The following is a 26,121-nucleotide window of genomic DNA, read 5'->3' as shown; positions in this document are numbered from 1 at the left end:
GTCAGTGCTGAGAGGAGGTAGAGATGCTCAAAAGCTATCGTGGACTCTGAAAAGGCAGGAACTGACCCACATGTAGCACAAACCAGGCCCTCACAGGACACAAGTCTAGCATTTTCAAGAAAGCCACCACCCTTAATATCGCCCCGTACCATGCCCTGGCAGTTCATTTCTTAATTCTGCCTGCTTGTATCTTATGTAGCAGGTGCCTGGCTTCCAACTATGTGTTAGCCTTCACATTTCTCTATACACAAATCCCTTTAAACTCTGTTTATATGCTGACAATGAAGGGCAACATCGAACAAATGCTATCACAGCCCAATTAGCAAAATGAACACTGGTCTTGTCACTTGAAGAGGTAGACACGGAAGAAAGGAAAACTGTATACCTGAAAAGATTTGGAATATAAAGAAAAGATAAAGTATACTTCAAAGAAGAGCTGTGGGGTCAAGCTTTAATCCACTGAAGGTACTGAAAGGGAGAATGAAGGGATGAGCACTTACAGAAATTGGGCATCTCGAGAGATTTCCTCCATGGGTGTAGGTTAAATTAGCATGTGCTGTAATGACTTTACTATGATACGCAGTATATCCAGGGACTATATTCTCAATCCCATGATCTGAGTACTACTAATACTGCCCTATGCTAAAGCACACAAGCAGCACTTAAGAGATTTAGGAGACAGTACCTACGCTATAGAGCTTACAGTATAGTCAAGACAGACAGACAAAATGAATGTTTGGGGAGAACCAGATACAAGAGCAGTTCCTATGTCTAAAAAAATAATTATAAAGGTTATTTCTCGTTTCCTGTTCTGATGATTGTTCAGTTGATTAGATTTGACAAAGGTACACTGACAAAGTTTACAGCTGTACCAGCTCATGTACTGTGAGTAATGTCATGGAAAACTTGTAGTTCTGTCTCCACCTGCTGGCAGACAGGCTTTATCCACTTGTCTGGACTGGTGTAGCAGGATGTTAAAGTAAGTTAAAAAAAACTATGATTTGTAATTATTTTCTATGTTGTGTACAGTAGCTGTAAACTTTCAAACAAGTCTTTATGTGATGGCTCACCTTTGGAACATTCAGATTTCCCAGAAAGTCGTAGCCAGGTGAATTTCTAAATAAACATATAAAACAGCACCGTATAAACGTATATAAATAATATAGTCATTAACAATCAACACAGTGTGTTTGCCCATTTTATAACATTTAAATATGCACTAAGTAACTGATCCAAACCTTTAATTCAATTGCAAATTGTGGGTTTATTTGAACAAAAAAAGCATGAATTGCCTTTTCTGGTAAACAGCATATCCACCTTGAAAAAGATTTGAATCATCTGTTTTAAGTCTATTAAGAAATGATATTGTATATGTAACACATGCCTTATTAAACTATGTGAACATTAAAACATTTGGAGGGCCTAATATTACATATTTTCAAGGCTTTCTTTTCATGCTAAGGTTCATGTTTTCTTCTCTCTTATTTTATGAATTGTGATGGTTACCAACTCCAGTCTAGAGGACAATGGAAAAACTAAACAAAAGTTGAATTTTAACAATCTTAGCAGATTCTTGCTATGGTTATTGTTTCCATCACAAAACTGTCTCCCTAGTGGACTGGTTCAAATCCCATCTTTGGATCATATTCCTGCAGTAGCCAGCACACAGTCCTGCCACACATTCTACAAATTATCAAACTAGCAGAAGGGAGGACGAGGCCTGGCTGATGGATACCATGACTGACAAACGGATGACTGTCAGCATGTCCGCTTATGGAAACTGCGGATGAGGTGCTCTTTTCTGTGAGGATAGAACATAAGAACATAAGAAAATGCCATACTGGGTCAGACCAAGAGTCCATCAAGCCCAGCATCCTGTTTCCAACAGTGGCCAATCCAGGCCATAAGAACCTGGCAAGTACCCAAAAACTAAGTCTATTCCATGTTACCATTGCTAATGGCAGTGGCTATTCTCTAAGTGAACTTAATAGCAGGTAATGGACTTCTCCTCCAAGAATTTATCCAATCCTTTTTTAAACACAGTTATACTAACTGCACTAACCACATCCTCTGGCAACAAATTCCAGAGTTTAATTGTGCGTTGAGTAAAAAAGAACTTTCTCCGATTAGTTTTAAATGTGCCCCATGCTAACTTCATGGAGTGCCCCCTAGTCTTTCTACTATCCGAAAGAGTAAATAACCGATTCACATCTACCCATTCTAGACCTCTCATAATTTTAAACATCTCTATCATATCCCCCCTCAGCCATCTCTTCTCCAAGCTGAAAAGTCGTAACCTCTTTAGTCTTTCCTCATAGGGGAGCTGTTCCATTCCCCTTATCATTTTAGTAGCCCTTCTCTGTACCTTCTCCATCCCAATTATATCTTTTTTGAGATGCTATTACTATTACCTTTGTACTCATAATCATATTTCTAGATGTAAGATATTAGGTAGGGTTGTTGTATAACTGGAATTGTGTGAGTTAGTTTAAATATGAATGTGTGCCCCACCAAAATGACATTCTTTGTTAAAAAAACAAAAATAAAACTAACAAAATCAAAAGTTTTGTACACAAAGTTCTTGTTCCCTTTTATTGTTATTTTTCTAGAATAGTAAATAGTGTAGGGTAGAATTTGTTTTTTTAAATAAACTCCAAAAGGACTGGAGGCTGCTTACTGGGACAGCCTTGGTTTAATATTTGTTTCCATCTCAGTCATTTGTTTCAATCTTTATTTATGATTTTTCAGCCCAGCAAATCTTACCTCAGCAAGGTTTCAGGACTCTCCTCATTCCTCCTTAGCTGCATTGGGTATCGACTTTGCTTTTCCTGAAAATGTCAAGTTATTACAAAATAGAATAACATAAACTACACGATCTGTTCTTTGCTAAAGCAAATTTATAGGGTTTTACATAAGAAACTGGTAATTTTTAAATTTAATATTTTTTATATTAATCTCCACTATACAATTCTCAGCCTAAGAGAGTAAGAAAATCCTAATAAATGTAAGAGGCACATTTAGGGGTTGCCACCTCACCCAGGTCACCCTGAAGCAGCTGATTCAATGCATGCATGGATTTGCAGTTCTAATCCTACAAAAAAAGGACTACATCTCCCTGCATGCAATGGGGCAAACCAAGACTGGTTGTCCTTGGAAAATAGGCAACTTTATAGATTGGACTGAAAGTAATGTTTTGTTAATGGACTGATAAAGTACAGATTTGTATGAGTATGCGAGGAATCTATTTCAGAGCTGCTGTTTTTTAATAATGTTTCGGTACCTATTAGTAACATGAGATATGGGGATTGATGTAATAAGATCCACGGTGAAATTGGTGCTTTCTTTCAATGCTTATGTATTTCAGCATGCACAGCAAAGGCAGGCGCCTCCATAGGATGTAATATGAGGACGGCATGCAAATGAGACATGTGCAAAACAAATGTTCTAGCAGATATGCGCCCTACAACATGCGCTGAAGGCCCTATACAATAAACTGTGCATAAACCTGCATTAAAGTGGTGACCTGTGATTTTTTCTTGGTTGAAAGCCTTCCTCTTTCATAAGTTAGTATTAAGTTAGTGGTCCGGGAGTGGGGCTGAAGGTGCGTAGAACAATGCCCTTTCATGATCTGTCATCGACTGTGAAAGAGCCACAATGGTGGATGCCGGCAGGTGGGGGAAATGCAACAGAGATTTGGAAGGAGCTACAAAGCATTCAGCGTTTCTGACACGCACCTGTTCCCGCTCTGAATTCTCTTCTGGCATCTGCTGCTTAATTTTTCAACCTCCAGACAGGCACTTACACTTAACTCCTGCCCTGACCCAGGCCCTGAAAAACCCACTTTAAAAAACCCGCACGAACACCAGTGTGGCTCTTTGCATAGGCCATGTATAGTTAATTGCCTCTTTTGCATGGCATTAGCATGCACTCGCGCTACACCAGCCATGATTTTTTGAGCGGGATTATGCGTGCCTATATTCCGTGCTAACCGAATTATTGCATACACATGGAAGATTAACGTGGGAAAACGCACATAATGCAACGCACAAAAACCCACAGCAGGTCTACCGCAGCTTATTACATCGGTCCCATGGTATTATATAGTGACTACACTAAAATTAATTATCAGTATCCTTAGAAATCACAACGCTACAGAGGAATCTAGTTAAACTAGACGAGAGCAGGGAGAGAGGGATTTTTAAATATCTCAAGCTATAAATGTGTCAAGAAGCAAACATATTTCAGCTGAAAGGAAAAGCTACTGGGGAGTAACAAAGAAATATTCCTTCACAGAAAGGATGGTATGAATGGCCTCTCCAAGAGCGCGTGGGATAAGAACAGAGGATCCTCAGTTGTATCTGTAAAAGCCAGAGATGTCAAGTAGGGTTTGCTAAAGCTAACTCTCCACTGGTCTTGCTACAGAATCAATACTTTTACAATTTAAAGCTTAACATACTTCAGAAACTGCACAGCCTGGTATCTCAGAGGCAGAGCTGTGCCCTGCAGAGGGACCTGGGTTCACAGCCTCTGGTGGGGGGGAAAGAGGGCGTCAGTTGTCATGCAATGGCCATACTTGCTGACTGGATTTAGACCCCATGATTGTAAGGTTCTGAACTGTTTTGTCTACAGTTTGCATGTCTCTATACATTGAGATGCAGTTGAAAATTGTAAAAGGGGCAACATTTAAAGATTAAATTTGTCAAGGTATACCTTGTTCCAGAGTTGTTCTTCCGCAAACTGCTGAGCTCAGAAGGGTCCTCTGTAACCACTTCAAATACAAACTAAAAGTTACTGGGAGACCAGGCAGGCAAATAAGGTTGTTTGTATTATGAAATATGAATGAGCCAATTGCAATAGTTTTTTCATTCATAATAGCAGTGTGAGAACCAATAGGGGGAGCTGAATTACTCAGCTGGTGGCAAATAGGATTACTAGTGTGTTAGAGTCTATTAGTGTATGATAGCCAATAGCAGAACTCCTCTCACTGATGACGATGGAATCAGCCAATGACATTTCAAGGCATGTCACTGATGAAGAGCCAATGAGACTCGTTTGTTCATAACTGAACAGCTTTCAAAGAACCCACTTTTGTGGTGGGGGATAACAGAACCCGCTACTGCTTAACTCCGCAGTCCAGGGATCCTAGGCTGCCTGCTCCCCCTTGGTAAACTTCCTGCAGCCATCCAACTTAACTTTTCCTGTCCCTGCCATTTCATGGTAGCGCCAACACGCCTTAAGCAGCAGTGACAGCAGCTGAGCGATGAGACTGCACATGCACTTATGTATTCCTAAGTTCTATGGTCCACACCACTCCCTCCTATCTGCTGCACCTCTGAGCTGGAAGTACTGCAGAGAGCAGAAGACAGCAACCACCAGGACCTGTGAACGGGCTCACCTCACCTCTCCTCCCACCCCAGCTCCACCCCACCAGTGGCTGCTGTTGCTGCTCCTCTGAGGATGAGGATGTCCTGAGGTGGAAGGGAAGCAGGCAGGAAAAGGATGGAATGAGGCGGGGCCGTCATCCCGGGACTCTCTGAAGTGAACGGTGCAAACCTCGGGAGGGCCTCATGGGCAAAGCTGCTGCCTCTGAAACAGGAGGTTGCTGGTTTACTCCCTGTGATCACTTTAAGGTTGAATTTCCCGTTTTTGGAATGTTGGAATTTGAGGCTCTTCCTCTGTGCTTTATGAGGATGGTTTTCAAAAGCCATTTATGCAGGTAAATCAGCTGTCCGAAAGCTGACCAGCCCTTACCAGCCTAAAAGTATGCATGGGAATCAACAATGCACCTACATTTAGGCAGGTAATATGTCAGTGGTTCTGGGGGTGTATTTAAGGTAGGGAAAGTAAATAACTCACATAAATTAAATATTTAAATATACGCATATTAGCCCGGATTTTTAAAAGGCTACGCGTGTAAATTTCGGGGTTTATGTGTGTGGCCTGGCCTTGTGCGCAGCGTGCGCATTTTAAAATGGGCCCGGCCACACGCGTAAACCCCGGTACACGTAGAAGTGCCGGGCCTCTCCAAAAGGGCGGGCCAGGGAGCATGGTGTGAGCAGAGCAGGTGGGCGGGCTGAGACAGTGCCATTAGCCAGCGTGCAGAGATTACTTCAACTCCAAAGTTGAAGTAAGTATAAAACCAAACAAAGAAAACAAACTAATAGGTAGGGGGTAGGAGTCAGGGAGGAGAGGGGAAAAGGTAGGAAGGTTAGATAGGGGTATCGGGAAGTTCCCTCCCAGTTTGCTCCTTAATTGGAGCGGTCTGGGAGGGAACTAGGGAAGCCCTACTTGCATTGCCCCGTGCACAAGAGTTGCAGACCGATCTGCACATGCGTGCGTGAATTTTTAAATCCGGCACACGTGCGCATGGCCATCAGATTTTATAACATGTGCACGCCGACACGCGCATGTTATAAAATTGGCACATCCATGTGCACGCGCAGGTCTTAAAATCAACCCCGTTATTTCCAAGGCAAAAACACCTACAGAAAAAGCAGGTGCCGATATCTGCAGGTGCTTTTATTGCCAGGACAATTTTGAAAGAGAAAGCCTGCTCATACTTTCTGTCTTCTCACATGGAGTGAGAACTCTGAGCGGCACTGCTCTTGAAAGAGAGAGAGCTAGTCAGGGAGAGAGCAAGAGCAGCCAGCTACTGGCGTGCACAGCACATGCAGATATTTGTGTGAGTGAGGCGTTCTCCTCACTGATACCAATTTGAACTGTCACCATTTAGTGGAACACAGTAAAACTCTCCTGATTTCACCAGCCTCTCGGCTGTGACACCAAAATTATAAAGAAAATAACACAAAGTGCTACAGATGAGCTGTCAAAAAGACTGAAATGGTTATTATAGCCAGCCATTTTCAGTTGTCTGGGGTGGACTGATACATGTACATTGTGATGAAGCCGCTCTAACTTTTCCATCCTTGCCTGCAGGATAATGGACTAATTTAGAAAGTTATTTACATAGAACTGGACAATCAGAAGAGGATTTTGAACTCTTCATCATAATGGCCATGTCCCTTTGGAAGGGATGACCTCTAGTTAAAAAAAACCTGTGTTCATCCATTTGTATTTTATGATGTGTTTTGAATGTATTAATATGTTTTGTATTACTATGGGAATGGATTTGTATTTGATTATGTATTTTGGATGTATTAATATGTTTTGTATTACTATGGGAATGTATTTCTATTTGATTATGTATTTCGGATTGCTGTAAACATTGGGAGGTTCTTTTGTGGACCAGAAAGGCAGCATATGAACAGCCCCCCGTCCCCAGGTTTTTTACTATCAGGTTTTTATGTAGGGTAGAAGGTATAAAACTAAGGCCTAGATTCACTAATACCGCCGGGCTCTTTGAATCGCGCGGTACATGGGGGCGGACCTGTGAAAGCCGGCAGCGATCGCACATCTGCGATGCGATTGCTGCCGGCTTTCACACCCAATAGCGCCATCATAAAAGGTGGTGCTATTGGGAGTGAAATTGGCAGCGAAAAGGCTTCTTATCTTTTTGCAGTCCGCGATGTCTTTGCGTCGTCCACCCCGGTGCCGCCCCGACTCCTCCTGTTCCGGTCTTGATGCCCCCCCGATTCCACCTCCATTTAGTGATCGCTCGCGAAAAGGGACTTTTTGCGTGCCAAAAAGTCCCTTTTCGCGTGCGATTGCTTTGGAAAATGACCCCCTAAGCTTGCAACCTCTGATTATATTTCCTGTTTGTTTGCACAGATAATCTTGACCCATTTAACAAATCCAGAATACAAGCAAGATATGTGCACATTTCAAGATCTTTCTCTGAGGAGTGACTTTGTATCCCTATAGCAACCACAGAGTTGCTATAGGGATAAGTAGAATTTATTCAGTACTTCACATTCAGAGAGAAGTTTTGAGACTATCCCTGGCACTTACAGGTACGTTGAACTCTTGGGCCTGCAAGTTAACTGCTAGGTTTGCACTCGTGGGACAGTCCTGTGAGCGGCTTCACTTATCCTGATGGCCGAAACAGCAAGCAGCAGCCAGGACACTGCCAATGTCAAGGCCGCACTAATAGGGCAAAGAACACCACCACACAACTCTTCCCCTGCGACCCCTTAGCGGTCGTCTCCTAACGATGTCCTGCGGCTGGGTATTTAAACCCAGCCACAACTTCTCTTCCTTGCCTCAGCAACGGCCTTCCTCCAGCTTCGCCTCGTCCAAGCCTTGCCTTCATCCTCGTCTCGTGCAAGCTTTGCCTTCAGCTTTTCCCTGACCCTGTCTCCTTGTCAAGGCTGCCTGTCACCCCTGTCTTCACAGTCTTGCCGTGCCTTGTCTCTTGGTCCTTGTCCTGTCTCTTGCCCTGTGTTTTGTCTGCCTTGGCCAGTCTCTCCAGTTCTGACCTCAGCCTTGGACTTAGATATATTCTTTGCTTGCCGCCTGGACTTGGCCCTAGCCTTGAAATTGGACTACGCCTTGTCTACCGCCAGCCCTGACTCTTGGACTTCCTCTGAACCCTGCCTAGCTCCTTAGAATCTTCTAAGTCCTTTTAGTCGCTGGAACCCAAGGGCCCAACTCGCAGGGGAGGTGGCTGGTTCAAGTGAAGCCTTAGCCTGGCCCGTACCAAAGCTTCATGGCTCTGCCTGCAATGCAGCGTCAACGGTGCCAGAGCAAGGACTCACGCTCGCGCCATTCCTTACATTAACTTTCGACGGGAAACTCCCTAGGGAATTCCCCTTTGAAAATTAATGCTGGTGAGGGAAAATCAGGTGCCAAATACCCATGAGAAAGTATGCACGGGGTTTTCAAAGTTAAATCCCTGCAAGTACTTTCCTTTCCTTGACCTAACACTGCCCCTCTTTCCCTGTGGGTAAAAGCGTGGTCACAGTGCGTGTATTTTTTCTGCAGGGCGGGCACTCTTCAAAGGACCTTTTTTTTACACAAACACCTCTTTACCTGCACAAAAAAGTTTTGAAAATTCACCTTTTAAAGTACTTTGCCACAAAATGAAACCAAAATTTGGAGAAAGGTGACTATATATCGAATACGATGGCCCATAAGTCAGATCTGGCCCATGTCTGTTCCATGGTTTTACCTGATGATGTGCACCCTGATGCTTATGTATGATACAAACCAGGTATAATATTAGGTGAGCAGATATTGGAACGAATGAAGGTCTCAGTTCAGTTCCCACTGGACAGATGTTCATATCACAAAAAAACACCATCATGGTTTGCAATTAGGGTTGTGCATGGGGAAAACATTTTGCTGTCATTTCATTTTTTATTTGTTTTCATCATTTAATTTTTCTGTCGGTTTCATTTTAATGTGCGCTATAGTTTTACAGTGCGTGCACTTTACTAACGGTGCCTGCTAAAGCACGACACAATGACATGAAACAAAATTCTGTTAAAGAGTTTTTTTGTGTCTTTTTGGATGGGAAATGACAGGAAACAATATAACGAATAGCGCTGATGTTTCCATGCCTTTTCAAAATGACAGCACTTCCCTAACTGGTACCACCTTAAGGGCAGTCTTTATAGGGAGACTGAATTACCCTCCTATCCAGAGAGGTGGTTCCAGCATGACGGCAGGGCAGTGTGGGGAAGTTTACATCACTCCTGCCTCTGCTGTACCTGCTATGTGGATAAATGGAGGACTTCGGTTTCCAGTGCCAACAATCTGGTATCTTTCATAAACACTAAACTCATCAGAAAATGTTTTAAAATATAACAGCAAACAAATTTTACTAGCATCATTGAAGCCAGCAATTAGAATTTTTGCTAAGGCTGATATGTAAGACATCTACAGGTGCATTTTTGGTTTGTTTTTTTTTTAACTTACCTCTAAAATGTTTTTGTATGGTAGAGGGAAAGTTGTCTGGGGCCCGGTTGGTAATGGAGGATCCTCCTGGAGTCTGGGATTTCTGGCTGGATCTGAAAGGCTTCCTGAATCCGAGTGGCTTAAAAATCTGAATGGGTTTGACATGGCTGAAGCGTGGTGGTTTGATGCAGTTGAATACCGGCTATGGTGCATTCCCCTGGTATCCCACGCCGCATTTGACTTTCCAGCGAAAGTGGGCAATGAACTCGCTCACGGGCAAGGACGACTTTCTGAAAAAGCTATGATCTCTTTTTTGGTAGTCTTCTGTGTCTAACAAGTTTCTTGGAGGAGTATTCTTCACTTACCCTTCGCCACTTGTGAGGTTATGAACAGGGAAGGTGTGTCCTGTTTCTAAAGAAACAATAAAAACACTGCATTCACTCCTGAACTGTTGTAGTTACATATCTCTAAGTGCTTGAGATGTTTAGCGTTCCTCTCCAGCATGTCTCTATATTCTCAAAACTGCACAGCATCGATTATGCCTTCTGTGTCTGAGCAAAAAAAGTTACTTGAACACTTGTGCGTCAGACAATATTTTCTACAACCATGGCTCACAGAGAACTGAAAAATAAAAAAGAGTTTACATATATACAGGACAAATCAGAATGTTCACTTTATTAATCCTAATCTAAAATGTAAAAAATACCCCAGAACTCCCAAATTGCAAAACTTGCTTCTAAAATTCCATAGAAATTGGCTCAGTGATGGCATTGCACACTGCCATGAGGAGGATCCCCAGATCCATTCTGGGCTTAGGTCATCCGCAGCGCAGATTGCCTGGGGCTGGGAATACAAAGGCAGCAGACGCAGCCCCTGTGGGGGAGGGGAGGGAGCTGTGGTTCTCAATAAGGGGCGACAGCTGGTGGTCAGATTTAGAGCTCATGATGCAGGGCGCAGGAAGGTGCCCTGCTCGATGGCTCCTTGTAATGATGGGCCGGCTCACCCCAAGAACACGGCAATGTTGTCACCGGCAGGAACACCGCCTACACTGCTCGAGGACGCCACAGTGTTCCTGCTCCTCCCGGGGTCCTTCTAGATGTGTGCCTTTTCTTAAAGGGCCCGTGGGAGGAAAGCCCCGTGGCACCCTGTGTTGTCCTCACACATTTGGCCCTACTTAAGCTTCTCCAGCACAGCAGCTCCCCACTTTAGCAACAGGTCTCCTGCCTCGTCTGCCGTGCGTGCTGCTGTTCTTCCAGCCTCGCCTTGCTCCTTTGTCTCTCCTTGTCTTGTAATGGCTTGCCGCCTCTGTGCCCTTCTGCCCTGCTCCTTCCTGCCCAGTCTCCCCTAACCCTGTCCAAGTCCACTCTTGTCCTGTTCCTCCTGCCTGCTGCCTGGTACTCATCTCTGTTACAGACCAGTACCTCTCCCTTGCCTGCTGCCTGGTGCTCACCTCTGCTATGGACCCAGACCGCTCCCTTGCCTGCCACCTGGTTCTGACCTCTGCTACGGACCCAGACCACTCCCTTGCCTGTCTCCTGGTACTGATCTCTGCTACGGACCCAGACCGCTCCCTTGCCTGCCACCTGGTTCTGACCTCTGCTATGGACCCAGACCACTCCCTTGCCTGCCACCTGGTTCTGACCTCTGCTACGGACCCAGACCACTCCCTTGCCTGCCGCCTGGTACTGACCTTTGCTATGGACTATGCCTCAGCTTCACATTCCACCTGCCCTGACCTCAGCCTGTACCTGGACTCTGCCTCTCCCCCATCAGCCCTGTCCTCCACTCATACCTGGACTCTCCTTGACTGCCCCCCTACTGGACATTAGCCTAAGTCCTGCTGACCTCTGGAACCCAACCTTCCAGGAATGGGGCTGGTATAGATGAAGCTCCAGCTCCAGTCTCAGTAAAGGCTCATCCGCCAGCTGTCAACGTGGGCCCAGAGGGTCCACCTACTAAGCTGCGTCAACCACGCCACAGCACAAGGTCTCACAGTCTCAGTCTCAGGATTGTGTCTGCAATAACCAGAATAGAAACTAGGACTCTGCACTGGAAATATTTTTTCATTTTATTTGTTGTTGGGTTTTTTCATTTATTAAAAATGAAATAAAAGGAGAAAAAAAAAGAAAGGAAAAACAAAATAAAATAGTATCAGGACTGGGGCCACCTCATACTGGTGAAAATTAGTCATCCCCTCTGCACCCCCCAGCCCCTGCTGGGAGTGAGTGGGACTTGTTTTCTTATTTAATGGCAACTTCTCTTCAAAACAAAATGAAAACCCAAATTTCATTCATTTTTCTTCTGTTTTGTTTTGAAGATGAAATGAAATAAGTCATTTTGTTAACATTTTAAGCGAAAGATCATCCCTGCTAGGAACACTGGAAGGGTGGGTCCATTAAAATGGGCAGGAAACTCCCAGGTAGTTGCAAATGAAGGCTCAGTGGTGCCAGGATCTTAGTCCCGACTCTGAGTGAAGTAGAAAAAATGGAGAGAGAGGAACTACCAGCCCCCCCCCCAAAAAAAATATTATAGCCAAAAAAATCAACACGTATCTTTATTATTAACAGAATCCTCATCTGGGTTTATGAACTCTATAATAATATTTCTCATGTTGAAATTCTGCACCAGGCATAAGCAGTGCTGCTAGAAGGGGGCCTAGCCAAGTGCGAGTTATGATGACCTGACTGTTCCAAGGAGATTTCATAACGCCTGCTGAGGATTTTGTTAAGAATATACATGTATGCAGAATTGTTCTATTACAGAGGACAATTTTTCAAAGCTGTTTACCCCGGTGAGTCGCTAAATGTCCGCATGGGCTTCCATAGCGTGCATACTTTGACCTGGGTTAAGAGGAGGTGTCCCCAGAGGGGAGTGTTTAGCTCTGGGGAGGAAAAGAACACGTGTGCATGGGATTTTGAAATGCCTCATGCTACCTGGCTCCTGCTTGGCCACCCACTCAAATAGCGGGTGCCATTTCCGTAGGCGTTTTTAGTGCGTGTGCTTTGTACTTGCTAATTTTCAAAGGGAAACTTGCACATGATTTCCCCTTGAAAACTGGCAGCAATGCACACAAGCTAAATACTGAGGTCTATTCAAAATTGCATTCATAATTATTTTCGAATGAATTTAGGAATAAAGTTTGGAGGTTTGGGGCACTCTCTCTTTTTTTTTTTTTTTTCAATTTAGATATTCTGCCTATGAGACCCCATTATCAGGAACAAGTTTGGAAACATTTTTTTTTGTTTTTGTATATGCTGAATACAACACAAAGTAGTCTCTAGTCACTATTTCTAGGTGTGTACTTGTGAGATAAAGACATCCTGATATCGCTGGTCATGCACACAGGATCCACAGTGGCTGCTAAATCAATGCATTTTTGTCTGTTGTTTGAGTCATGAGTCGCTGACCAGTCTGCACTCCAGTTATCTACATATAGTGCAACAATGCAAGTCATGGATGTGATTACACTCAAGTGCTATTACTCAGAGAAAAAAGAGAGGGGCTATCCGTTCACCATTGTCCCATGGGGGAGATTATTACTGGACCTCAACATATTCTACAATTTCAGATTTCAGGTTGATGATTGTAACAAGTGAATAGTTACTACAGTCAAGTCCTCTTGGTGGATCCAGTTAGAACATAAGACTTGCCATACTAAGTCAGACTAAAGATCCATCCAGCCCAGTATCCTGCTACCAACAGTGGCCAGTCGAGGTCACAAATACTTGGCAGGATCCTAAGGGGTAGATAGATTCCAAGCTGCTTATCCCAAGAATAAGCAGTGGATTTCTGTAACTCTACCTTAGTAATGATTGATTAATGGACTTTTGCTCCAGGAAATTGTCCAAACCTTTTTTTAAACGCAGCTAAACTAATAGCTTTCACCACATCCTCTGACAACGAATTCCAGAGCTTAATGTTCTTAGTAGTCTTTCTGGGGCTGATCCCATTCTTTGAAGCTGATGCAAAACAGTGTGTTCAGCCATTGTGCGTTGTGGAGGCGCATCCACAGCCCCTTATGCTATAAGGGGATTAGTGCCTCCACAATGCACGTCCAACGCACCACAAAACTAATAGTGCTCATCACATGCAAAAGCATGTCGATGAGGCTGTTAGTTATTCACCCCACATGCAAAAAAAAAAAAAAGTGCATCCAATCCACACATTTTTACGCTCAAAAATTAAGGCCTGCCTAGATCAGGCCTTAATTTCTGAGCACCACAAAAAGTTGTACAGAAAAGCAGAAAATACTGCTTTTCTGTACATCCTCTGACTTAATATCATGGTGATATTAAGTTGGAGGAATTAAAAGTTTAAAAGATTAAAAAAATAAAAAAATTAAACAAAAAAAAAAAAAAGAGTGCCGACAGTCAGGTTACGGAAACAGATGCTCAGTTAACCATTGTCCGTTTTCCGAACCAGTGGCTGTTCACTGGTTAGGAAAACGAAAGCCGATAAATTCAGCATCCATTTTCTTAACCTGCGCATAGCCAACCTCTCCTGGGCACCCGCTGCCAAGGAGGCGCTAGGTGCACGCAATCGACCCTAGTGCCTCCTTGGCAGTGCGACCCCTAATTTAAATATTGCATGGTGCCCCCCAGGAGAGGTGCCTGGGTGTACATTAGGAAAGTGGGTGCTGAACACGCATTTTTTTTGCATCAGCCCCTTTATGTATTTTTTTTATGTATTTGTGTGTTGCAATTGTGTTGTAACTTTTATGCTTGTATTTTATTGTACATCGCCTAGTCTTTATTTTAGGCGATTCACAAATCTAAATAAAGATAAAGACCATGGTGTGGTGGGTTATTTTATTGAGTGGTGGAAAAGATTCATAGTGGATCTCTCTGGGCCCCAAGGGTTATTCAGAGGGATAAGGGCTTTGTCTTGGCCACTGCCCACGCGGGCCTAGGAAGACCTGACCTTTGGATAGTGAACAGGAGCATTGAAGGAGTTTGAATTTTTGACTGGGATTTATTTTTGATACCTTTTCACATCCTGCTTGCGGACGGGCAGGATGAGGAACTGCTTTTCCCTGCTGCAAAGTGAAAAGGAGGTCCAACAGTGTCCTGTGCTAGAAGAATGGTTGCTTTATTCTTTTTCCCTTGTTGGAGGGAGTTTTTCCAGTTAGGAGAAGGAATAATTTTTCCAGTCGGGGAAGTAATAGTTTGGCACCAAATTCCTGCCCACTCATGGAAGGAGAGGAATTTTGGACTTTCTGTCACCAGAAAGGGACACTGACTCAGTGTGACAGCAGTGAGAGAGGCAAGGGCACTTAAGTTATTTTTGTGGTGTATCAAGATTATCTGAAGATTATTTTTTGTGGATTGGACTTCGAAAGATTTTTCCTTGGTTATTATTATTTTGAACACTAACTCCAAGCGTCTAGCCTGTTTCTTTTGAATCCAAAGAAGCCACAAGCCAGGACATCTAAGAGTGATGAAACTAAGGAGATCTGGAGAGACTGTTGGAGAGTCCCTGCCCCTGTGAGCCTAGGGGCAGGGACTCTCTTGGGGGTTATCCTCCTCGCCGCTGGAAGAACCTCAGCACCCCGGTGGCTTTCTGTTAACTGTGGACTGTGTCAGAGAGTAGAAGGAGAGATCCAGAAGAGACAGTGACCCCGGGGACTCTCATGAGCCCCTGCAATCTGGGAGGACCCTGGTTACACTATAACTCATACAAAAAACAACCAAAGAAGTTAAAACTGTACCGTCTAGAAGAAAGAAGGGAAAGGGGAGATATGACACAAATATTCAAATAGGTAGCAAACTTCAATAAAGTATCCTTTTCCATAGACTGAAAAGCTCGAGGGAAGAGGTCATCTCCAAAAAAAATAATGAAGAGAGATAAGCTAAAAAAGGAGAGAAAATACATTTCCAATGAGAAGGTGGCAGACATCTGAAACAGACTTCCAGCCAAGAGTACAAGAGTCAAAACAGTGGCAGAATTCAAGCATGATAAGAAAGATACAAAATGAACTTAGTGGCACTGATGGAAGGAGGCAGAAAATTACAGATCATTAGGATCTCTGACAGCACAGGAGACACGTAGAAGCAGTCAGACTAGGAGGTCTAAGGTCCTTTTCTACCCACATCATATTTGTATATATGGAGTAGGAGTGGAATATTCCATGTTTGAGCCTTATGTGGCTTATCTCCTGAAAAAATGATGTTCTAAATTTGTCAGCCTTAAACACAGAGATAAGAGTGTAAATCCAGAACTCCCCGTCTATCTCTGGTACTGCTCTCTCTCTCCCCTATCCCTACCAATCTCTCTTTCGCTCTCTCTCTCTCAAACCCCACTTTCCAGCTCATCCCCACCAGTCTCTCTTTGCCCTTGCCAACAGTCTCTCTCTCTGTCTCCTTACCTTACTACTGCTGCTGCCGATCTCTCCAACTGCGAGGACCGCCGCCAATACCCCAGCCCACTGCTCCAGGCCCATACAGGTCACTACCAACACCGATCTCCCAGCCCTCACAGAGTACAACATCAGGATAAAACTGTTTTTTTCCCTTTCCTGTGGACCACCAGAGTTCCATCCACTACAGGTTGTGAACCACTGTTTTACTTCATGTATCTATACACACTAGAACCAGAATAACTTTCAGAAATCAAAAAGGAAATGTATCCATTTCTATGTCCATAACTGATGTGACAGGGTGCCCATTTGTGCCCCTTAGAACATAGACCTTACCCTTCACTTGCATGGCAACAGTGGCTTCAGCTGGACTGAAGTGTCCTTTATGGATGTCAGTGCTAAGGAGGAGCACCAGTACCGACTGAGAAAGGTGCTGTGAGGGTATAAAACCCCATGCACCCAACTGATGCAGGAGGCATTTAGAACTGGAGTCCTGGTGGTGTCTGGAGCTCTCTTTTCACACTAGTTGGCCTATCTCTTCACAGAGAAGATTTGGAGGTCTGAGAAGAAAGGCATCCAGATAGTGAGAGGAGAAAGGGTCCTGAGGAGCATCAGTTCCTGAGGAGAAAGGGATTCCCTGGAAGCTGGGGTTGAATGTACTGTGAGATGCCAGAGAAGAGGCATCCTGTTCAGGAAAAATCAGCCAGAGACTCGAGAAAAAGGAAGAGGAAAAGAACCCTTGAAGAAAAGAGCCCTTGAAGAAAAGAAGATTGTTTTACTCAAAAGGTAATAGAAGGGCCCAGAGTGGAAGGGTACCTGCCCATAAGAGCTTACTTGTTGGGGAGAGATGCAAGAAGGGGAAGAGAGATTGAATTTGGATTATTGCTGTCCTTTTGGACTTTGTGTTGCAGTGGTGTACTGTCTTGTAGTGTACTGTTTTTGGACTTGTGTTCCAGCCATCAGCTTCTTTGTTCTGAACAACAGTACAGATATGGAGAGTGGTTATTTTGAATGCTTTGAAGTGGTGTGCAGAAGAACCCCAGAGAGGTAAAAACCCTAAAGGTCTTGAAAAGACATAACTTTTTTCCACTATGCGGGAACCCTGGGAGTTCACTGTGCCTTACATGGTCCATGGCCCTCCCCGTGTGCTCTCATGCTCAAGAGCTGACTGGTAGTAGAGACAATAGAGAAGGCCAATCCAGTGGAGCTCTTCTCCCACTCTTGACTCCAGGATGTTAGCTGGCTTGTTTGTGCTTCTTATTTTCTGTCTTCGGCAGCCATGTTTTATTCCAGTTTGACGTCACATTCACAAACTGTTTTGACTGGCTATTTTCTGATTATTATTTCCATGCTTTCTGTAGTTATATATGACACTTTCTAAATGGGATTGCGGTTAATATATTTTGTTATGAGATTTTTTCACCAACCTAGCTGAAGGAAAATACAGCTGGCTAAGCTAGATACTCTGCAACTGTCTTGGTTACCACACTTAACCAATAAGCCATGACGCTTTTGATGCAACTGCAACATTGCTCTCCGCTTCAGTGACAGGAGGGAAAGGAGAGTTGGATTCAGACAACAACTAAGGGCCCCAGCTTTTACGGTCTGAGGAACTGATAACAATGGGGGTAACCTACACAGAGCAGCGATTACTAACCTTAACAAACCTTAACCAATAAGCCTTGATGCTTCTGATGCAACTACAACATCACTCTCCACGTTGATGGTGGTAGGAGGTAGGGGGTAGAAAAAGAATTGGATTCAGATGACAACCAACACGGGCCCTGACTTTTACGGTCTGTGGTACTGATATACAGATTTAAGTGAAAAAGCACAGGTCTGCTTCTAAGGTCAAGTTCATAAGCAAAACAGGTCAGCACTGTCTGAATTTTCAAGAAGGCCCATCGCCCAGTAAAAATGTTGCTAGCAGTAAATGTTTTATGGGTTATCATGGAGCGGCCATTGTTACCCTTAAGAGAAATATGGGGGAAACCTGCTCGGCGCTGCGGATATTATCATAAGAAGCTTGCTGAGCAGACTGGATGAATCATTTGGTCCTTTTCTACCATCATTACTATGTTACTATTGTAAGCTCCTGTCCATCTGGGGTCACCCTCCCAGCTTCAGGGAGCACTGCAGTCACTATCCTGAGGTGGAGAATTAAAACTCCAGGGCCATGAGCTGGAGGCAGGATAACCTGCAGGGCCAGTACCAGCCTGAAAACACTCCACACAAACAAACCACTCTCCAGACTTGAGTTGTGCTCCAAAAAATAGTTTACTGAAGAATCTTCTGAATCAAAATAGAGCGATATCCTTTGGTAGCCCAAAACTTTGGAACTCCCTCCCAACTAAACTCAGAATTCAAGAAAACCTAAAAACATTAAAAAAAAGAATTAAAAACTTGGTTGTTCAACAAAGCATATCAAACCACCCAAAGAATCAACTAATCATCACCGCCCTCCATTACAACCTCATGATTAAATGAATATCAGCACAACTATACTTTTCTAAAATAAGAATGTACTCATTTTGATCTTAAGCATGAATTTGTTTACTACTAAGCCTAATAACATGTTATGTTTACACCCCTTGTCAATCCCTTTATCCCTATAACCTTATTTTGTAAACCGTTATGATGGCGTTATTTTGACATTTCCGAATGACGGTATATAAAACTCTTTAAATAAAAAAATAAATAAATATATCAAATATAAGAACCATTCAGGTAGATGCAGAAGTTAAACAGAATTACCATTCCAGAATAATTTTTCTCCTTATAGCTCCTCTCCTTAAATAACAGTTTCTTCTTACAGCAACACAGTAGCTCTGGTTACTTTGTTTCTTTTCTCTCAATCGTTTTTCACAGTCTAGCCTGGTCCTCTCTTTAGTTTCATCAGTTAGCAAAATAGTTACTCATCCTGTTCAGCTCAAGGAAAAATCCTGATGCAGCATCAGGATCCTCCGAGCTCCAGGACAAGTTCCTTCTGGCACCAATTGGCTTCCTGGTCCAGATAAGTTATTGCCTTAGTTAAGCACATGTTTTATCTTTTAACTTCCAGACTGTAACCCTCTGCTTCTTCTCCCCAGGCCTCTGGAGATTTTTAGAGGAAAATACTCGCTCTACTCTTGCTACTCCCTTTTGTAATCCTGCTCCAACACAGCTCCAACAAGTCTCTTTCCCTTGCAAATCTGGAGCATCCTCAAACTCAGAAGAACCAGAGCTTTTATCACTTCTGCTCAATAACTGAGCCCCTAGGGGATGTACCCCCTTGTCTGTCAAGAAGGGCAGATAACACCTTCTGACACACAGATGACCCAGAGCTCTGGAGCATTCCTATATTGACTCCAAGATAACCTTTTGCCCTCTTAACATCCTGTGTACTTCCAGCAGAAGTTACACACTGTTTGAGACTATTCAAGGTTCCTTGGCTGGGAACCTCTATTTCAACATAGATCCTGTTAGCGCTTGTTAACTTCTTTGCAGTGAGTGTCATAGGAGCCACACTGTTATACTTCAGTATGCAGTCCTGCCCAAAGTTACTGTAAGTCCTCATTATTTTTGACCAATCAAGACCTCATTATTTTTTTTTAATATAGGGTCATAAATACTTTTAAGATAAGATACATTATAGCTGACCCTTCTGATAGGAATACCTGTTCATTAGCTACCAGTTCGCATCTATCTTTGAACTCCAGGTTACAGGCTTTTGCTACTGTCTCTGTTTTGTTCAATAAAGTGATGATACTGAGGTATAGAATAGGGTGATCAGACAGGGAACTTAGTGGTTGCGCACAGTCCCTATACAATGTTTTCAGCTTTAGCGTGTGTTTATGTTTGGCCACTAGGTGGTGCCGAAGTATGTTGTAGCCGGCAGCACTGCTATCTCTGAGTGATATATTCAGTGGCTCTCTTTCTTATCACATATGTTCAGTGAGGTTGGTGGTTTAGCTGCAAGTTGTCCATTTTAAGACTTTAATATATAGAGGAAATAAATATAAACTAAAAATCTATACATTGTTTATGACTTAGTAAAAAAAAAATATATTAATTTATAATTATATCCTTACAAATTTGTCACTGGCAAATAAACGGTGGGTAGCTACAATAGATCCTTAAAGGTCACAAAGCGACAGCTTTCGGATTCCTTTTTTTTTTTTAATTCAAATGTACTTTGGAAGTTGTGATTTTAATTTTTTATTCTGCCGGAACAAAATATGCACACATAGATATTATTGCCCATTAGCCTTCACTGAATCATAGACTCTTGGTCTGGATCTCTCGTAGTATTGTCTAAAACAGGGCGTAGGAGTTCGAACGCTGCTGCAGTCCAGAACTCCAGACAAACTCATGCCCCGTCCGCCCGCTGTTTACCTGCCCCTAGGGCGCCCTGCCTCGACTTCGCTAAGCAAGGAAAGGAGCCGGAGCTTCCGCCCTCCGCGACTAGCCTGGGATTGGCTGAGCCAGCCTCGCGCCAGGAGCCGCCTCCTAGTCCCCGAGCCGTTCCCTAGAGACAGGGCGGAGGCAGAGCCGGCGTGTCCGCCCCGCCCGCTCTTACGCGCTGGACGCGACGGCGCAGCGCTATTGCGTAAGGTCTTGGAGCACGAGGGTAGGTCGGAGAGTAGAGCAGTGCAAGATCGGAGGTTTCGCGGGTAAAGCAGCAGCGATCGGCGGTGGCCTGAAGCTAGTCATGCCTGCCCAAGTTTTGAGCGGCACTGCTGTCTCTGCGTACGTACACTTTTTCCCTCCCTTGTTTTACCATCCTGCAAGGGATTTGTTGCACTTAGTTTCTTCGTGTATGTCAAACGCTTGAATTTTTTTTCCGTGTTTGTAGTCGAGCCTCTTAGGATTAGATATATTAAGAATATGTATATTTACATTTTAACATACCCCGTATATGGAGGAAACCCCTTCAGTGCAATAGGCCTTTGGTGGCTCTGAGCTATATTATGTACTGAGGAATCGATGCCGCTTCAGGGATCAAAACTAGAAATGGTGTAAATGCTAACTCGTTGCATATGGGATGAAACGCTGTTTTTTTCCACACCTAACGTGTCGAGCATGCGGCGTCCCATTTACTTCAACGATAGGGCACCTCCTGAAATCTTGAAGGAAAGTAAAATCAGAGCAGATTGCTGTGCCTTTTATTCAAGGACAGTAAAGGTGAAAAGATAGCAACAATGATGCAACCAGGAACTAGGTGATGAGACTCTGTATCCTTCCCCGTAATGGGAAAATATAAAATGTACTGATAGAATAGATCTAGGTGCAGCGCTGCAGCCTAATACCTTCGGGATATCGCATTGCTTTGGGTAATATCCAGGAAAGGCGTGGTTATGCGAGTTTCTAGTTTTTGCCTGGAGAAATCAAGTTACTTTTATATATGAACAGTTAAGCTTTAGGAATTTAGTACTTAAACCCGAGAATTAAATTCTTTATCGTGTACCAATGTACCTTTTGAACATCTTAATGCCTGATTTTAAAATATTGTTAGGGAAAACCAAATCGTCAAAAGTTTTGTTTGCATCTGGAGACTGGTAAACTTTATGAAAATAATTTTAAATATTGCTTACTCCTATATATGAATTTTAGCTGAGTTGAACATCTTATTGTAACACCCTATTGACCATTTACCTCGCTGGGTATTCCTGGGCCCTGGACCAACCTGGCGGGAGGCCCCCTAGGTCCTCACGTTCTTGGCCCTTGGTGCCTCCATCTGGGGAAGAAGGTGTTAGTGGGTAGGATTTCCCTCCCTTCACCCCAGGAAAACAAATGGAACTGTGAAGAAGGCAGGCAGTATGTACAGTAATATATACAGGTTTATTGGACTATTAGTCCTGGGGGAATAATTTATGCAGACGTGCCATATTCTGCGCAGAAAATAGCAGAGGAGACCCCGGCATGCCGCGGAGCGTGCAAAGACTAAGGCCTGCGTGTACCGCGAACGGAGTGTGTGCGCCGCATGTGGCGAAGATAAAGGCCCTGGTGAGAGAGAATGTGTGAGAGAGGGAGGGTGTGAAAGAGAGCATGGGAGGTAAAAGTAAAATCAGAGCAGATTGCTGTGCCTTTTATTCAAGGACAGTAAAGGTGAAAAGATAGCAACAATGATGCAACCAGTGGTTAGAGCAGTGGACTATGAACCAGGAGACCAAGGTTCAAGTCCCACTATCACTCCTTGTGACCTTGGGCAAGTCACTTTACCCTACATTGCCTCAGGTACAAAAACTCAGATTGTAAGCCCTCTGGGGATAGAGAAAATACCTACAGTAGCTGAATGTAAACCGGTGTGATATCTCAATTGAGATGAATGTCTGTATATATAAAAAAAAAAAAAAAAAAAGAGTGGGGGGGACCTTTGAGTGTGGGTTTTAGAGAAAAGGAGCCTATATGAGGAGATTGTGTGTGAGAGATTGGGAGCTCATGTGTATGTGAGGGTGCTAGCCTGTGTGAAGGGATTGTGTAAGTGTGAGAGAAAGGGAGCTTGTGTGGGTATGTATGCAAGAGAGGGCCCTGTATGAGGGTGTGTATGTGTACTAGAGAGAGGGAGCGTGTGTGTGTGTGTGAGGGGCAGTACTGAGAACGGGGTCAAACTCTGGGAGTGGCGATAGAGTGGAAGAGGCTGAGCCTAGAGGTGGAGGGAAGAGATACTGGCAGGTGGAGGAGTTTGGGCCTGAGAGGGCAAAGTGGTCAGGGGAGTAGGGAGAGCGAGTGGAAGGGACACTCTTACAGTGAATTTCTAGGGAAATTCTGCATCTTTAAGTAATAACTTTTTTCTGTATTAATGTAACTGACTGTCATGTAAATTGTTATTTTGACCAATATAAAGTTTGCAGAATTTTAAGTTTTTGTGTGCTGATGCTGAATTCCCCCAGGAGTGGACTATACAGGTGTATACATTTCTGCATGAATATGCAATTGCTAATAGGATGTCAAGCAGCACACTTATCTACTCGTGGTTAGAAGTCTCAGTCTACACAACTATACATTTCTACAAGGTAGCAAAAACATTTTAATATTTGGCAGTTTGAGGTTGTTGGCTCCCACAGTATACCACTCTTTAGAACAGAAGTGACCTCTTGCATTCCTGCTTACTCAAGTATTATTATCATCTTCCCTCTTTTATCCCAAGTCTCACCCATGTGAAAAGATGGAACTGGGCTGGAGGGGGTCCGTTGTATCAAAACTGTCTACTTCCTTCTACTGAGACCAGATTCTGCCTCCTGTTCTGTTGCTGGGGGTTCTTGCCCTCCTGAGGGACCCAACTCAGTCTGTCTCCCACTGTCCTTCAGTTCTCCCTGGCTTGGGTTTATAGCTCCACTAGGCTCTGAAAAGCTCATGGCCAGTCTGTTACCCAGTTTTATATGTCACCTTCTTTCAGCTTGGCTTCTGCTTTATCTGTTGTCTAACCCTGAATGGGTCATCTCTCAGCTAAAGGGCCAAGACCCAGGCAGGACCACAGAGAGACACAGTACATACACTTCTCTATCATGCCTGGCCATCCTTTTTTTTTTTTTTTTTTTTTATTAGTGATATTTCCTACAAAATTACCAGCAGAAGTTCAGGGGCTGTGATATGCAAATCCCCCCCACCTGAATCAGACACTCATCTGTTCAGTGATCAGTTAAGCACCTTCACAGTAAGGGGTGTTTTGGGTTTCCTGGGTTGACTCAAGTTACATAACTGCATTTTTCACAAATGTGCCACCCTTATCATACTAAACATGGCAAATATTACCACTTAATATGCAACTTAAAAATCACTTTTTCACTTCCACTAATTCAGAAGGTTGCAGCTGCCATAAGGAATGAATGAAAAGGGTTGTTTTTTTTAATCTGATTTATATTCCACTTTTTTCAGGTACTGCAAAGCAGATTACATTCAGGTACTGTAGATAATGCGGGGTTACAAGGCTAAATGGCAATGGATTATTACTCTTCAGAAGATATTTAAGACAGAAAAGTGAAGTGAATGATTCAGGTGGAACACCATGGCCAGACTACATAACATTCTAAAAACATTTGTATTATAAGCTTAATTTTGGAAGCAAAGCACCCTAAACTCTTAAATGAAGACCAAAATAATATACAGTTTTCACAGAAGCATGGCTGCTGAGGTTTCTTATAACTGAATTATGGGAACCACATGGGATGCTTTGCAATGGCTTGTTACGTGTATCTCATGGAGCCTTACCCAGACAGAAACAAAAGCTAAATTCAACACGAAGGGGGTCATTCTCTAATGCTATCGCACGCAAAAAGGGAGGAGTTGGCCCCAGAAGCGAAGGAGTCGGGGCGGCACCGGGGCCGACGCTGCGGACACATCGCTGGCGGCGAAAGATAAGATTCCTTTAGCCGCCAGTTTCGCACCGAATAATTGCACCTTATATGGTGTAGTTATTCGGCGCGAAAGCGGAGGTGAGATCGCTGCGGGCTATCGCAGGTTCGCCCTCCACTTCGCCGCCCCCCCCCCCCCCCCCCCGTTACCACGACATTCTCTAAGGTGCGACCTTAGAGAATCCAGGCCTAAGACTAGAAGGCCAATACTACAAACAGCTTCATAAACATGACAACATGTGAAAAAAAGCAGCACACAGCACAGTCACGTCTATTAATATTTTATTCAAGTTATTTGCTGGTTTTATGTGCATAATTTTTTGTTTGTGATAATCTTTGCAAAAATTATGCAAAAGTCACTAATGAGCTGAAGAATCATCCAAAACAGTTCATTAATTATTTTGGCATAGCAAAATTACACATGGAAAATCATGCAAAGTGGGGTTTTTTGTTTTTGGTTTTTTTTTTTTACAAAACCCAGCTGCACCTCAGGAGTTATGCTTTTTGCAATCAAGTTAGTGATTTTGAAAAGACTTTACTTGGGGGGGGAGGCTCACCCAAGCCATTGTTCCATGCATAAATACCTGAAATAAAGGATGAGGTTTCCATGTGGATAAACCAGATTTCCTTAAAGGACTGAAAGTTGTGTGTGAATAAGTATTAGAGAGTGCAGTGCTCAACAGCGAGACCTCCTGCAGCAAGAAATCAGCACTAGGGACAGATCTTGATTTTGTTTTCTGATAGAATGATTCTTAGTCACATATTAGTTATCCTGACTAGTGAGCACACAATTTCTTAATGGACTTGCTAGAACCAAAAAAAGTTAACTTCTGATACAATAAGACAGTAGTATGCAAATCCATTGGGAGTGAAAAAAGCATGTAAACCTAAAAGTATGTACAAAAAATAAAATGTTTTATGTGCATAAGTCCTGAAAACAAGACCCCAGCTCAGAAACACCAGGTTCAGCCTCCTAGACTAAACCTAGCCCCAGTAACCTTAAACCATGGACCAGGATTACATTTCCAGCATTAAGAAAACACAAGTTAAGCCTTTGCACCTCTGCATTAGGGAGTAATATATCCGATGCTTTGACTAACTTAGCACTCCTCTGTGCAGATCCTATGTTGATGCACACATTTTCACTCAGGTTTGTGTACATCTTTTGTGCAAGAAGTTCCTTACAACATGGGGAGCAAAGCTGCAGGTACAAAAATAAGGTGTTCTAGGCTGTCTGCGCAGAACCATACGCTGACATGCACAGACCGCCTAGAACACCTTGTTACTTTGGGGTCCAAAGTATGTACCCCAGGAAATGGAGAGGGATGTGACTTACCCACACTCACAAGATGCTGCAGTTAGGAGCCAAACAGATTTTAGAAGCCAAAGATTGTCCTTTTTTTTTTTTTTTTTCCTCAGATTTTTTGCATTTCTTTATTTTCTTGTTGCTGTTTTGCTTTTTTTTTTTTTTGCTTCATTTGTTATATTTTTTTCCATTCCTTTCTTAAGTTTTTGCTTTTCTGAATTTAAGTGGCCTTGCTCTCTGGATTTTTCCAGTGTCTTATAGCTATGAAAGTTCTCATAATGAAATACTGTATATTAAAAGCAAATTTAGGCAATTCCTGTCAAATATTTAAG

General features: G+C 43.3%; 2 protein-coding genes across 7 annotated transcripts in view; one reads left to right on the top strand and one right to left on the bottom strand.

Moving 5' to 3' along the window:
- LOC115089807 (coiled-coil domain-containing protein 170-like) overlaps positions 1-10,179 on the bottom strand; it is a 172,426-nt gene extending 162,247 nt beyond the window's left edge. For 2 of the 5 annotated variants that reach the window (XM_029598117.1, XM_029598121.1), the window contains exons 1-3: positions 9,817-10,179; positions 2,764-2,828; positions 1,071-1,116 (exon numbers count right to left, since the gene is read on the bottom strand). In XM_029598117.1, coding sequence (XP_029453977.1) covers positions 1,071-1,116; positions 2,764-2,828; positions 9,817-10,008 — 303 coding nt within the window. In that variant the 5' untranslated portion in view covers positions 10,009-10,179. Of the gene's footprint in view, positions 1-1,070; positions 1,117-2,763; positions 2,831-3,734; positions 3,799-4,710; positions 4,828-9,816 lie in introns of those variants that run through there. The other 3 variants (XM_029598120.1, XM_029598119.1, XM_029598122.1) reach the window with 3 other exon arrangements.
- A 10,509-nt stretch (positions 10,180-20,688) lies between these two features.
- Positions 20,689-26,121, top strand: part of MTHFD1 (methylenetetrahydrofolate dehydrogenase, cyclohydrolase and formyltetrahydrofolate synthetase 1) — a 144,366-nt gene continuing 138,933 nt past the window's right edge. The window contains exon 1 of one of the 2 annotated variants that reach the window (XM_029598114.1): positions 20,689-20,878. In XM_029598114.1, coding sequence (XP_029453974.1) covers positions 20,841-20,878 — 38 coding nt within the window. In that variant the 5' untranslated portion in view covers positions 20,689-20,840. The remainder of the gene's footprint in view (positions 20,879-26,121) is intronic. The other variant, XM_029598115.1, reaches the window with a different exon arrangement.

Source organism: Rhinatrema bivittatum, chromosome 4, assembly GCF_901001135.1.
Source record: "Rhinatrema bivittatum chromosome 4, aRhiBiv1.1, whole genome shotgun sequence".
Classification (NCBI taxonomy): domain Eukaryota; kingdom Metazoa; phylum Chordata; class Amphibia; order Gymnophiona; family Rhinatrematidae; genus Rhinatrema; species Rhinatrema bivittatum.
The sequence above is the reverse complement of the archived record's forward strand: the minus strand, read 5'-3'. Positions and strand labels throughout refer to the sequence as shown.